At 42.6% G+C, this 15,712-nt stretch overlaps 1 protein-coding gene across 1 annotated transcript in view; it reads right to left on the bottom strand.

The window, feature by feature from the left end:
• Window positions 1-15,712, bottom strand: part of COMMD8 (COMM domain containing 8) — a 129,377-nt gene that overhangs the window by 61,001 nt on the left and 52,664 nt on the right. Inside the window, exon 2 of the mRNA XM_078678230.1 lies at window positions 10,387-10,542. Coding sequence (XP_078534356.1) covers window positions 10,387-10,542 — 156 coding nt within the window. The remainder of the gene's footprint in view (window positions 1-10,386; window positions 10,543-15,712) is intronic.

The following is a 15,712-nucleotide window of genomic DNA, read 5'->3' as shown; positions in this document are numbered from 1 at the left end:
GCAGACACTGGTCTCCCAGTGACTCAACTGCTTCACTGATCTCATCTTGGTGTTCTCTTTGACCTGGAAAATTATTTCACGAGGAATGTCATTGTAAAGTACTATTGAAAAGTGCGTTGTGTTTGGGCCGATATTGTAACAACAACGAAGTTTAAAACATCTGAGCAATTCACCACATTTGCAACAGATTATACATTCCACGCCGGTTGAAAGAACTGCAAAACCCAGGACCCAGGCAGCCCAGAGCCACCAACTATTTGGTTTGAAACTTCATTGTTTTGTGTATATGGAGCAAGGTGCTAATCGCCCATCAGTAAACTCATTTGGTTGCCTGTCTTGAGTGCCTTCACCAGCATTAGCCATCATGCAAACGTAGGACTCAAATCTTCAGAACCAATTTAGTTGAATATAGATTAATCTTTCATAATTGTGAGTGTTATGGTTTCATTGTGTTTCAATGTTAGTAAACGTGACTTTCTTTTGGTCCGATATGTCCCAGTGGTATGTGTTGTGTGCTGTTTTTGTGTGTTGTGTCTTCTTTGTTTACAGATACTGAAAACAGTGCAAAAAGAAACCCCATATGTCTCATTTGCCAGTGGGTGTATGATTATGGTCCACTATGGCATGGGCTTTGCTGACGCACACCCTTAGGTACTTGTTGGTTGTCCACTGTTTGTGGGCACCTACAATGGGCACACGGTTTGATGCAAATTTAAGCTCCATACCCCTAACGTAGTTTGTGTATCTAAGGGATGTGTGAATGCAGTTCACTATGTGGGCTTCACCAATACCGAACTTGGGGTGTGCATTGTGTCCCTCATGTGTGTTGCCTTTCTATTATTGACGAACACCAACAATAACGGAAAATCACTAGTTGCAAAGCGAAATTCCACATGTTGAGGCGGGTGTTGTCAAGTGATGTGTTAATACAGCCGAACAAGGAGTGGGCCTTCACCCAAGCGGACACTGGGGTACGCCAACCCCAGCTGGGTTTTTCCCTTAATATTCACATTGATGTCCTGTATGCAAACCTGCACTGGAACTTGTCAGACTTTGCTTGCGCAGTCAGATGTTCACAAACCCTTTGAAATATTTCCATGTTACGTGCGCACTGGAACCTTGCATTTTGTCTGATATTTCTGAAACAGATAAATTGATTTTTACCAAAACAAGAGAAGGTGCTGAATGGTCAAAAGGCCTCCAAGCAATTTTGGATTGGTGGTCATCGGTTTTGGAGTAACGCATGCAGAGAAAAATCCTTTGGAAAATCCCCTGTACTGCAAAAGAAATTCAGCCACTCCAGTCCCTACGACAATCCAGTTATGTGTTGGTTTATTAAACACATTATTGTGGCACACCGCAACCTTTTTTGCATTAATCTATTTAACAAAATTTCACTGCTATACTTTTCATTTCATATCATATCATATTTGCTTCCCTCAAAGTGTTTCAGGATTGAAACATCGCTTCTTCTGGAGGATATCTTATATCTTGCCAGAAACAAAATACTGGAATCTTTCATTTAGTACCCAAACCATGTTCATGTTAAATAGGTCAAGAAAAACGAAAACCAAAGCAATTTTCTACCTGTGATAACTCTTATTATTGTGGAACATCGGACAAGGCAAATGACTATGTTAGACATCTGCTATTACTTCAGCTTTCTTTACCTATTGTAGTATACCAAATGGACAGAAAAATACAAATTAAGGAGGTTTAGGAAGTAAAGTTTTTACTATTGTTATCTTTTAATGTTATATGATAGAAATTATTACTTTGCTTAACCATTAAAAATGCATAAGAAAAACCTACAGTTATAGAAGACGCATCCTTCTCGATATTCTGATATCACCAATATTATCAACTGATCACCAAATGAATGATTTTTAGATTCTGGCTGTTTCCGTTTAGATAGATTGAAAAATAATCAGACCATGCATGCATTCATGCATCTTCTGCCCCCATTGGTAGTCCTCCAGGGATCTGTGCAGGAGCTATGGCTGAAAAGTGATTAAACTGGATGTCACTTGTCTGCTCGGATAGCCTGGAAGCAGCCCTTTAGTAGCTTGGAAAGTGGGCAGGAGAAAGAACCTCAGCATCTAAGAAAGGTGGGACTTAGAAACATTAAGACCTGCAGAAGGACAATAATAAGATACAAAGACTATTTGAGAAAGGAGAAGGCTTGATAGCGAAGATTTCCTTGTTCTTCCAGTTAGACCTTTGTGCCATGACAAAGGACGCTTCAGCAGGTCTCGATTCAGAAGGACCTGTCTGGCTATAGCTCAATACCTCATCGGGCCAAAAGATTTCGGGAGCCATCATTTCTTCGCAGTCTGAAGGCAAAACTTGAGAGCAGCAAAAGGTAGCACAGCAGTCTGAGAGGCGAAGTGACCCCTTGACCTATGGTTTTAAAGTCTGTCCCGCTCTGAACTTTTGGAGGCAAGCCAGAATGTTTCAACAGATACCCAGAGCCTCTGTGTCAAAACTCATAGAAACCTCGCAGACTACAACATCCTAACTTGCCCTGCTGGGCATTTTGACTTCCATAATTTCTTTCAAGTCAGAATGGTCAGGGGGCACCAACTTAGATTTGCTGTGGTGTTCTTTTTTGATCTGTCGCATTCAAAGGCTACAGGCATAACATCCAGATAATAATTTGCCTTGGTGGAGATACCAGCATGACCCACAGTTTGTCTGCAGTAGTTGCATGGATTAATAAAAATGCATTAAAACTAAATTCTGATAAGATGTTGTAGCCGGTCTAGCCTTGCTTTGGTTGCCGGTGAGCCTTGGTCCCTCTCCAACCCATCATTACCATCCATCTTCTCGCATTCCTCGTTTACAGCTTCCTTACTTGTTTTTTACAGATCAACAAAGTTATTAGAAAATGTTTGTTTTAGCTAAGGATGCTGGACTAAGACTGCCTGCCGCTTTACTATAATTCAGCCGATGAACGGCTCCCACATAGACAATTATAATTCTTTATAACCTGGCTTGCTTAATTCTCTTTTCCAAAATTCTGCAAGCTTCTCCTTGACTTTCCATGCACGTGTCATGTTTTAATACATCTGGTGAAGATTCACTGGTTGTTGGCAGGGAAACGTGTAATCATCAAGATAATTTGTCATTCTCGCTATTAACAAACTAGGGTTCAAATTCCTTCAGAACATATAATTATGCTCCCACCATAAAAGTAAAATCTACTGTCCCTTATGAAACTCAGTAAACTGTAGCAAGGCAGAAACGTTTTCCATCTTACTGCTAAGTGCCGAAACTCTACCCGTCTTTCACCTTCATGCCAAAGTTCATGTCACATTTCTGGAACTTCTCAAAACACGACTTTTTTCTTTTCATTAAATTGTATCTGATTCTATACTACATTCCTAACACAAGGGCAAATGCAAGCTTTGCAAATCACTAAAATAACAAGTATCTGCAATGCAAATCGGACCGCATTTGTGAGAGTTAAGAGTTATTGGCGTTGTAAATAACAATTTTTATCTACCAAAGCAGTGAAAGATTAAAGGAAATGGAAACAGAAAGGATGCTAGAAAAAGGAGAAAACGGAGATAGACCGAATCTGAGGAAAGGGGAAAACTGTGGAGAAAAGAAAATATAGGGGGAAAAGTCCAAAGATTAACAAATTGAACAAAGCAGGAAATAGAGACAATCAAATAGAAACAGGAGAAGAAAACAGTAAATGAAAGCAAAACGAAACAGAAAAAGGCAATGTGGGTGAAATGAAGCAGAAAGGCGTGGTATACCAATCCATGATTGTTATTTTCTATGAAATCCCCCCTCACAGATCAATGAAACATTTTATTTATGAAAATTGTGCAAGCTGTAGATAAAGCAGCCAATGCACAGAATCAGAATAATAGAAAAGGCTTAAATTGTATCTAGTTCCGACTCCCTTTGATTATTCACTGCAATAACTGAGTCATGTGCGGTAGCACAATAAAAAAAAAACTGCAACGCGCTTAAGGTGCTATCAATCGCGTTCCATGCCGTACATTAAGCCATGCAGGACAATGAGTCATGTCTTGGGCGCTGGCATTTCAGACTACATAGATTACAATTTGGCAACGTTTCTCCGGCACCAGTCCAAAACTAGAGCTTTGCTAAAACTGCTGGGGTTGTTAGTCACTAGGGAGCCTTTCCTTTACTCTGTTAGCTCATTAGAGGTGTAGGGCAGAGAAGTAAGTAGGAAGAGAAGGGGAGTAGTAACAGGCAGAGAAAGTGAGAGTGAGAAATAGGTAGACAGAGAAGTGCATCGAGACTGAAATATACAGTGTAAGCAGGAGAGAAATGGCAAAAAGACTGGCCAAGAAAGGAAAAGACAACAGCACAGAAAGGGAAAGACAGGAGGACTAAAGATAAACATGAACAAGCAGTTGCAATGCAATAGGTCTCGCAGTTGTGAGAGTCTGAGCTATTGGCATTGTAAATGGCAATGCCTTTTATTTGTGTGTTGGAAATATATACATTATATACATATATATATGTGATCAAGGGCATTCTGTGCCCGAAACGCGTCATACCGAAATAAGACCTATGGAAGATAATAAACTTACCTACTAAATACTATCTGCTGCGTGGTGGTCCGTGTATCTGTGGTGATTGACCAGTGAAACAGAGACTGGGAATATATATATAAATATATATATATATATATAAAATGAGGAACTTGCAGCGAGGCAGCTACCACAATCAGTTCCGGTCCGTGATCAAGAGGCCGGAGCCTCGAAACGCGTAGGACCTTGCACAAACAACATTGAAAGGATTGCTGTTTCCAATGAATAAACGGACCCCTTGACAAACAATAAGTGAGTCCTACTTGAGTTTTTGTGTGCGCCTCGAAGCTAGTGGCAAACTTTGTTTGATATATTACGGCCTGCCAAGGTCGTGAGGAACGCACCGCCGTGAAATTAAATTATGGACTGCAGTGGGACACGAGAGCCCCGCAAAGCGGAAAAACCGAGCCCAATTCAAATATGGAAACTGGCCCTTCCCTTCAAACACCCACTGGAGGGTGAAAAGCAGTGAAAAATAACAGGATTAATGGCAGCTACTTCGTGAAAATGTCAACGAACTTTGAACTACAAGTTCCAGAAAACCTGCAGGCTGTACATCAAAGTCAGTCCACCTGGGGGCAGGTACTGCGGCTTAAAAATGAGGAACTTGCAGCGAGGCAGCTACCACAATCAGTTCCGGTCCGTGATCAAGAGGCAGGAGCCTCGAAACGCGTAGGACCTTGCACAAACAACATTGAAAGGATTGCTGTTTCCAATGAATAAACGGACCCCTTGACAAACAATAAGTGAGTCCTACTTGAGTTTTTGAGTGCGCCTCGAAGCTAGTGGCAAACTTTGTTTGATATATATATATATATATATATATATATATATATATATATATATATATATATATATATATATATATAAACTCGCCAAACAATCCCAGCCCTGCCACGTTCCACCGGACTAGACTGGAACATATACATATGTTTCAGGGACGTTATAGTTAGTTGGACATTTTACTCGTACAAAAGCATAGAAATTCCGCTGTTATAGTTAGTTGAGCTAACTATAACTCGCACCCCCGCAATGCACTGCTGAGGACGTCACATACTACATCATTCATGACATGGTCAGTGACATCACTGATGACATCTCAAATGACATGGGTGTCCAGGTCATGAGTGATGTAATATGTGACGTCATCAGCAGTGCATTGCGGGCACGCGAGTTATAGTTAGCTGAACTAACTATAACGGGGGAATCTCAATGGTTTTGTATGAGTGAAATGTCCAGCTAACTAGAACATGAGTGAAACTTATGTTTTTTTTCAGTGAATTTCTAAGGGTTTTTAAATGCTAATTCCCAACTATAACGTGGCTGAAACCTATGGTTTTTTCAGTGAATTTCTAAGGTTTTTTTAAATGCTAATTCCTAACTATAACATGGCTGAAACATATGTTTTTTTTCAGTGAATTTCTAAGGTTTTTTAAATGTATTAATTGTTATTTTTTTATACTGATTTACAACATTATTTTTAAGTATTTATTTTTAGATATTTTATTTTTTAAATTACATTACATATTTTTAATATAAATTGAAAACAACATGTTTTAAAACATATTGAAATTGTAATATTTATTTTATATATTTTTTATTTATATATATTTTATATAGCAGGCAATGATATCCTATGGAAGGAAATTCAAGTTACTGGTAGTATGGTTAGAATTACTTTTCAAGATCAGTAGTGGGCTGAAAGATGCAGCACTGAGGTCTCTACTGATAACAGGTGAGTAAATCAGAATTCGTAGTTCGGCTGATTTTAGAGGAATATCTGTACGTTTCAAAAATCGACACTTAGAAAAATTTCTGGTGAAAACCACACAATAGATTCCTATGGAAGGAAATACAAGTTACTGGTAAGTATGCTTAGATTTACTTTTCAGGGTCCGTACTGGGCTCAAAGATGCAGCACTGACATCTATCGTGATAACAGGTGAGTAAATCGGAATTCGTAGTTTGGCTGATTTTAGAGGAATATTTTGCTCTATAGTGAAGAAAGGTGGCGGGGCCTGAGGTGACATGTGTCCAAACACGCCCTGTGGCGCGTTTTAAGTTGGGGAATTAATTCCTCATTAGTGAAGGAAGGGGGCGGGACCTGAGGTGACATGTGTCCAAACACGCCCTGTGGCGCGTTTTAAGTTGGGGAATTAATTCCTCATTAATCCTGAGGGCCCCTGTGAGCCAACTAGCCCACCAGGTACCTCCAGTATGCGTCAGGGAGCTGCGTTGCAGAGAGGTGTTCAGAGGGCACACCCCCTTTTTACAACACTCTGCAACGCAGCTCCGTGGCGCTTATTGGAGGTACCTGTTGGGCTAGTTGGCCCCTAGGGGACCTCTGGATTGAAGAGGAATTAATTCCCTAACTTAAAACCCGCCACAGGGCATGTTTGCACACATAGCACCTCAAGCCCCGCCCCCTACCTTCACCACTGTGCAAACGCACCCGTAGCACGTTCTAAGTTAGGGGATTAAGTCCCCTTGCATACTGGGGGTCCCTGGGGGCCAACTAGCCCACCAGGAACTTCCAGTATGCACCAGGGGGCTGCGTTGCAGAGAGGTGTAAAAAGTGGCGTGGCCTCATTACACCTCTCTGCAACGCAGCCCCCTGTGCATTTCCAGGCGGGGAACTAAATCCCCTAGAATACTGGGGGTCCCTGGGGGCTAACTAGCCCACCAGGAACCTACAGTATGCGCCAGGGGGCTGCGTTGCAGAGAGGTGTAAAAAGGGGCGTGGCCTCATTACATCTCTCTGCAACGGAGCCCCCTGGCGCATACTGGAGGTTCCTGGTGGGCTACTTGGCCCCCAGGGACCCCCAGTATTCAAGGGGAATTACTTTCCCAGCTGCCAACGCGCCAGGGGGCGCGTTTGCGGAGTGGTGCAGGGAGGGGGTGTGGCCTCCTACTCGATCCCGTTTTATTGTATTTTTTTTGTTTTTAAGAAGGGGGGGAGGTGTAGTCCCCCTTCTTTTTCTTTTTTTTTGGGCCCTGGGGACCCCATTCCGGGAAGGGGGCCGCGTGGCCCCCCTCCCGTGGCTAATCCATGCCCCGGGGGCCCCAACCCCCGGGGCATGCCTCATTTCTTAAAACATTTTTAAGGAGGGGGCATGCAGCCCCTCCTCAGGCCACTTAAAGCCCCGGGGACCCCATCCCCCGGGGCCGGCCTGCCTCTTTTTTCTTTTTACATTTTTATTTGGGGAGGGGGGCCGTGTGGCCCCCCTCCCGGGCCACTTCTGGTTCCGGGGACCCCATTCCCCGGGGGCTAGCCCTCCTCGTTGGGGGCCGTGGGGGGGTCCCCAAGCCCCCCACAGTCCCTGCCGGCTCCCCTCATCCTGCGGGAGCCGGCAGTGCTTTTCTGCTTGGGGAGCAGCTAACATGCTGCTCCCCATGCAGAAAAGCAATTGGCTTTGGTTTTTGAAAGAGAGAGCCCTTTTGGCCTCAGAGGTCGTGGTTTCCGACGGTTCGTGGCGGTGCGGGCCCCTGGTTTCTCCCCCTGACCTTGTCTCCCCGGAGGTCTTCCCCGTCCCTGTCTCTTCTCCGATTGCAGCTGTCGGTGTGGAGGTTGAGAGGCAGGGGTGGAGGCGGCGCAGTTTCCCGGAACATTTAGCGGTGGCCCTTCAGGGTTCCGGTCGGCCTACAACCCTCAAATCTTATGATCAGCATTGGGGTAATTTCAGTCGTTGGTGTTCGGCGTTGGGCCTTTCTCCTTTGCACTGTTCTTTGCAGGCTTTGCTTCAGTTTTTGTGGGAAATTTTTCGAGAAGGGTTGGGCTGTGTCCACTTTGCGTGCCCAGTGGGCGGCTGTTCGGGCGTTTCGTTCCCCGTGGGGGAACATTTCGGATGGTGAGGACTCGTCTGCTTCCCAGCTTTTCTCTTTCTCATCCTGTGTTACGCCCTTCCTTTCCCCTGTGGGATTTGCCCTTGGTTCTTCGTGCTTTGATTGATCCTCCTTTTGAGCCCTTGACTGAGGTGGACTTGAAGTTTGTTACTCTCAAGGTTGTTTTTCTGGTGGCCATCACTTCTGCTCGTCGCCTTGGCGAGTTGGGGGCTTTGATGGCGCCTGATCCTTTCTTGTCCTTCTCGGAGGGTGGGGTGGGGCTTCGTCTTGATTCTTCGTTTGTTCCGAAGGTTGCTTCGCAGTTTCACAGATGCCAGGAGTTGGTCTTGCCTGCTTTAGGCTCTGTTCTGGATTCCCCTGGTGGTCCCTGTTGGTCTTTGCTGGATGTGTGCCGGGCTTTGCGCATGTATCTTGAGCCCACGGCGATGTTTCGCGTGACTGATTCACTTTGTCTCCTTTGGGGCTGCTTCCCGTGGAAGTAGGGCTTCCTCTGTGTCGATCGGTCGTTGGCTGAAACAGGTCATTTCCTTGGCCTACTCTCTTTCTGGGTCCCCTCCTCCTGTGGGTGTTCAGGGTCGTTCTACGAGGGGGGTGGCGGCCTCTTGGGCGGAGGTCCGGGGTGTTCCTCTCTCTTAGATCTGTAGGGCGGCTACTTGGGCTTCTTCTAATACTTTCATCAGGCATTACCACCTTCTCAATCTGCTGGGGGATGAGGGCGGTTTTACTTTGGGGGTGTTGGGCTGTGTTCGCTCCTGATTCTTCTGATTTGTCAATAAATCTCTGGGTTTCTTTGCTGTCCAGGTGGTTTGTTGTGTTTTTTGGATGAATTCCGGGGTCTGCTTTGGTATTTTTCACTTTGTAATGAAGGTGTCGAGGACGTAGGGACCTGGGGGTAATGTCCTATTACTTACCGGTAATCTTCATTACTCCAGGTCCCGTAGTCCTCGACACCTTCATGGCTTCCCTCCCTCGCTCCCGGTCTGCCGGCCTTCATCCTTGGCTTGGTATTTCAGAGGGAATGCTGGGACCTGTACGCTTATGTGCTCCCAGCGGGAGGGGGAGGGTAGGTCCAGCATTCCTTCGTTCTTTTTTTCTGTCAGTGAGATGAATTATCTCACTTTGTAATGAAGGTGTCGAGGACTACGGGACCTGGAGTAATGAAGATTACCGGTAAGTAATAGGACATTACAAATGCTACTTTCACTCAGTAAACACCTCTACTTGAAATTAAGGTCTGGTCATGCTATATAAAACAGCCATATGACTGAATAATTAATATATTTACGCACAATATAAAGGCACTATCGGGTCACGGTATTAAAGCTTGACACTTTTAGGAACTATTGCCCCTCAGGACTAATTTGCACTACACTGTGGGTAAGTGGCTTACAAAAGTATGTCTAAAAGATCGCATCAAGAGGGATACATTGGTGGAAATGATCAAAAATTATAATGGGGATTTCGAATCCTATCATTTTTTCCAATCGCCATGTTCTCATCACTCCAAAATGGTTGACTGAAAGTCCATCAAATCTTGCAGGTACAAAGTACAAGTCTTCGTTTGGGTCTGTTTTTTACTACCGCAAGGTCACATTGACTAGGCTATGTGAGCATCAGTGAGGTGGATTTCCTTTATAAAATCATTGAAACATGCATTTTGAGTGGCAGCAGTTAGTAAAGCTATGCTGTGGCAATACCATAGTATCCGAGGTTTGCACTACGGTAACAAAACGGGGAATTAACGCTGTTAGTTCACTTGTAAAAAATAATATATATATTGGTGACATTTATTTTCAGTGGTGTGCATAACAACTATATATTGGATATACGTGTACATCTCAAAAGCGCACTGTGTTTGTCTCAAAGTCATTCAGCTTTGTAATGCAGATTTTAGTTAGAGGCAGCAGTTTATCCTTCCTAATCAGGTCCAGAAACAATACACCTGGTAAATAAATGCACAAAGGCATACCTCTTCTTCAGAAATATTTTTACCAACAGCAGACTCCAAGAAACGGGATGTTTCTTCTAGAACTCCAAGCCATTCTGCCATTGTCCAAACAGTGCCATAATCCTGGAATCTGGGATGTGCACGACCACATATACCATCAATAATCTTGTGAAAAAACTGAAAACATATTGAAATGTAAAAATATCGTCATAAAGCTTGCAAACACTAGATTTGGTGAGAGAAACACAATAATTGTGGAAACATAAAATTAAAACTGTCTCTTTGTATCAGATATCTATAGAATCACGGATTTATACAGCCATAATGTTAAGCCACCACCTCCTCCCTCCCACACAGGGTTAACCCCTTGGCTCCTGGGACTAGACCACTCCACACTGCTGAGCCTCTTTTGATCTTTCATTCATCCCTGCTCAGGCTTTTATAACTTTTTTCCACAAAAGGTAACCTAGTCAAATTTGCAACCTTTTTTTCAAACGTTTTGTGGACACTAAAGGTCCCCAGGGTATAAAGATTACCCTAGAGGTAACAGAGAAACTAGCCACAACATGATCAATTTTTGCAAACAAATGGGAAAAAAGGGCAATGCATGAAGCAGATTTTTTTTCTAAAAATGACATCAGCAAAAGTTTTACTGTGTTATGGTCGCCATCTTCCCAGCTTTTGGGAACAAGTAGAGTTGTTTCTAAAAGTAATTTTTTATCAGAGTTTTGCATTTTTCTATGTGGTAGTAATTTTTCCTAATTTCTATGGTTTCAACCTACTTGCAATTTGTGGTGGAAACAGGTGGGAAACCCGTAGGTGATACCGGAAAACTATACTTATCTGAAAAGTTGGCAACATTCTGTATTCAACAAGGAGTCATGTATGTGAACCCCACAAGGTTTGGCCCAATAAACTAATAGTTTATATAAAAAATAATGGAAATGAGTAGAACAATTGGGTGAGGTTTTCATCCGTAAAAGATCTGTCACAATTGCCAATTTACAAAATCAATAAACTGATACATCTGATAGACCCTTCTGGTTGCAGGGATATATGGGGTTTGTAGGTTCTAAAAACATTCAATACCACAATACTAGAGCCAGCAACTGAGCTGCAGCTTACAATGATTTGTTTCCATTGGTTCAGCAATTCAAAGAGTAAATGAAAGAAAAATGGGTATGAAGGAAATCTATGCATTTTTCAAATGTGCACAAGATGCTGAATTTAGAAACAGTGGTTATTTGTACACCTCTGAATTTGGGGTTACCCATACCATCATGTGATTCACAGGGGGGTTTGCCAAATATCTTCTTTCTTGGACACTAGCATACATTCTGCAGCCAAAAATGCAGAGAAATCAAATTGGAAATAACAAATGTACTACTACTTCTGTGTTCCCATATGTCTCCTGACAAAATACCTCATGACTGGGCCTAACACCTGTGACACAAAGTTTTCCAAAACGTGACCTGGAGCCATCACATTTCTCAGAGCACAAGCCACACAGTTTTTTTAGTTTTTTTTACAATGTGGTTTATTTATTTATTTATTTATTTATTTATTTATTTATTGCATTTGTATGGCGCTACAGCTACTCTGAGGGTTTCCCAGCGCCCTGAATCAGCATTACTTGTAAGCGAGCAGGAAGCAGTTATTGGTCAAACAGCCATGCTTTCACTCCCTTGCGGAAGCGTAAATAACAAGGTTCTAATCTTAGTTGAAGAGGGAGTGAGATCCACAATGTCGGAGATTTTTCTCAGCCATTTAAGGATGATGAGGCTTGTGGAAGCCGTTTTAGCTATGTGTGTCTGCATAGACATTTTATCGTCGATAATTATCCCCAGATTACGTGCAGAGTGTACCCAAATTGGGACCGCGCCCATCTCCTCGGGCCAATGGACTGGGCCCCAGAGATTCTTTTGAGTGCCAAAGATTAATAATTCTGTTTTGTCTCCGTTCATTTTTAATGTATTTGTCTGGAGCCAGGTGGCCATTTTAAGTAGTCCGGCACGGAGAGGAGAGACATCAGATTTATCTGGGGAAGAGAGGGAGAACACAAGTTGCGTGTCGTCCGCATAGGAATAAATGGTGAGACCCATTTCTTCGGCAATTTCGGCTAGAGGTGTAACATATATGTTAAATAGAAGGGGACTCAATATGGAGCCCTGGGGCACTCCATGCGGAGATGTGTGTATCTCTGATCAATTACTGTTGGAGAAGACCTGGTAGGTTCGTTGCCGGAGGAATTGCTCCAGCCACTTCAGTGCCTTCCCCTTGATTCCAATATCTTCCATGCGCTCGATGAGGGTAGCGTGGCAGATGGTGTCAAATGCGGCACTCAAATCCAAGAGGATGAGTGCCGCCGTGCCTCCCCTATCGAGTTCTTGGCGAATGATTTCTGTGACCCCGAGTAGGGTGGACTCCGTGGAGTGGCCTACCCTAAAGCCAGATTGAGAGAAGTGCAAAAGATCATTATCATTGATGAAGTCTGAGAGCTGCCTATTAACATGTTTCTCTAGGATTTTAGACAGGATCGGCAATCGAGACACTGGGCGAAAGTTGGAAAATACCTCGGGGTCACTATTGACCTTTTTTAGTAAAGGGACAACCATAGCGTGTTTCCATTCTTTAGGTAGTTCAGCTTCCTGTAAAGAGGCATTTAATAGTGCTCTGAGTACCTCAAGAGTGGGCGTATCCAATTGTTTAAGGACGTGTGCAGGCAAAGGATCTAGGGGTGAGCCCGATTTTATACTGCTCAGTGTAGTTTTAAATGCAGGCACGTCTATTAGTTGCCATGTTCTGATTTCTTGTTTCAAGGGGGTCTTTTGTTGGTCCTCTATAGGAGTGGTAGGGGGACTACTTTCAATACCATCCTTGTTTGGTGAGAAGTTGGCATATATCGTGGCTATTTTGTCATGAAAGAAAGTAGCTATATTGTTGCATTGGGTAGATGACAGAGTAGGAGGTTCCGGTAGAGTTGCTTCTCCTGCTAAATTCTTTAGGACCTTGAAGAGCGTCCCTGAGTGATTCTGGGCTTCTAAGATCTTGTTTTTGGTAAAATTTCCCCTGGCAATTTTACATGATAGATGGTATGCCTTGAGTGCTAACTTATACTTTTCTTTGTTGTCGGGATTATTATCTCTTCTCCATAGTCTTTCTAGTTTCTTACATGAGCTTTTTTCTTCTTTTAGTTTGTCCGAGAACCAAGGCGCAGGGGGACTGCATAATTTTTGTTTACTTAAGTTCGGGGGAATAACCGTCAGAGCGGCGTCTGATAGCCAGCTATTAATTCTATCATGATCCTCAATTGTAATTTTATCAACCTCAAAGCCAGGATTGGATTTGGATAGTTGTTCCTCCAAATCTGTGATACAGAGTTTCTTCCAGTTTCTAAACCATAAATCTGTTTTTTTAGGTTTCTGTGCGCAGGAACCCAGATGGTAAATTTGCTGAGAAAATGATCAGACCATGCAATGGGTACTGTCGACTCCCATTTAATACGGTCAAAATTAGCGAATATGGGGTCCAGTAAGTGGCCAGCTTGATGGGAAGGGCCAGAATTCCATAGATGAATGTTAGCTGCAGAATTCAGGCCCTAACAACCATCACCCAAGATAACCTACAAACACAGACATTTCTGAAAACGAGACACCCGAGGAAGTTCTGGATGGTATACATTGTGTGGAAGCCCCTTCTTTTTCTTACCCACAATGCCCTTCTAACCTTACAAAAACAAGCCATTCCTATCACCCAGCTTTCTCACACTTTTCTAAATAACAATTCTTGATTAACGTTATGTGGTTTTATCAAAGGGCACCAAAGTTGTTAGACACAACACTTTATGCCTCCCCAACCAAGGGCTCCTTGTTGAGTCTGCATGAAAATCAAACTATAAGATATTGAACATGTCAAAGTCTGTCACATTTCATGCAGATCTTTGAAACTGCACCAATGTTATAAGCAAATGAAAGCTTTTTCTCGCCCCTGACTTTTAAACTCCCCCCCCCAAATCAGATCTCACGAATACAAGAAATTTCTGCACTGGGCTTAATTCGGTAATAGCCTGCACAATTTCATACAGGTTAACTATTGAGTACCTATGTTATCATCATACGAGCACTTTTTTGACTTAAGTTTCACATCGACCACCAACCCCCTTTTTTGGGTCTGCATGATACCGGAGATTCCTGCAATGGGTTTAATTTGTTAAATGCTTGTCAAATTTCATGTATTTCATTACATGGCATCAAATCATGTATCTGCATGAAATTTAGCATGTGCACATGATAAATGTCTGCCCTACTCCATGTGAATTAATTAAAAGATGCAACAGATATTAGCAATTTAGCAATTTTTTCAGACTTTAACGGTGCCCACCCGTCAACCAATCTAAATATTTTTTTTTAATCTAAGCGCAAGGCAAACACGCTGAACATATGCCAAATTTTGTGCAAATTCGACAAACGGTACTAAAAATACTGGGAACTGAAAAAATAGTGCCCAGATCTCGCTACAATTTAAGACTTTGAAGCCCGCCTGACACCTTTTTCAAGCGCTTTATTTCTCAAAAACATCTAAGTGGATTTCAAACAATGGCACTCATGCGACTAAAGTTATGCGTTCATGTTAAGATTGATGCAATTCCATTCTTAGGTTTTTTTGCAGTATGAGAGAGTAAGGTTTCATACTGGAGCTATTTTTTACCCCTCAGCGCTGGACATATTTGCACCACTCAGATGTAAAGGTTGAAAGAAGATGTTTTTTGAAAGTTATAAGTATTATAACAATTGCCTAACCGGAACTATAAAATCGATATCTCCAACAGTGTAACAGGAATACATATACGATATACATGCACATACAAAAAGTGATAAAGGTACATACATAAAAATATATTTTCAATTTGATACAGTTATATACTTGCCTGCGATGTAATGACTCATTCAAAACAGTGACATGTGGTGTCATGTAATGGTTATTAAAAACTTACATGCAATGTAGTAACTACTAAAGTAGTGCCTACGACATGGTCTATCTCATTGTTGCGCAGTGGGCATGAACTTTTGACTCTTGGTCAACAAGAACCCAATACCTGCAAAGGGGTCAGATTCGGAAAAAATCATACAATTAATGGGTATGTGCAACACAAATGCACATAACACAGCATAGACCAGACAGAATGAATTGGGTTTGCCAACTGTTGAGAACCACCAATGCCCTTGACTGGCATATGTAATATCAAACAAGTGCCAACTAGCAGTGTCTGGAAAAATGCAGACAAGGCTGTGGAATGGACCAAAAATATGACATCTCAGTCCAATGTTGACATATGTACTTGCCAACT

The sequence above is a fragment of the Lissotriton helveticus genome, chromosome 2_2 (assembly GCF_964261635.1).
Source record: "Lissotriton helveticus chromosome 2_2, aLisHel1.1, whole genome shotgun sequence".
Lineage (NCBI taxonomy): Eukaryota > Metazoa > Chordata > Amphibia > Caudata > Salamandridae > Lissotriton > Lissotriton helveticus.
The sequence above is the reverse complement of the archived record's forward strand: the minus strand, read 5'-3'. Positions and strand labels throughout refer to the sequence as shown.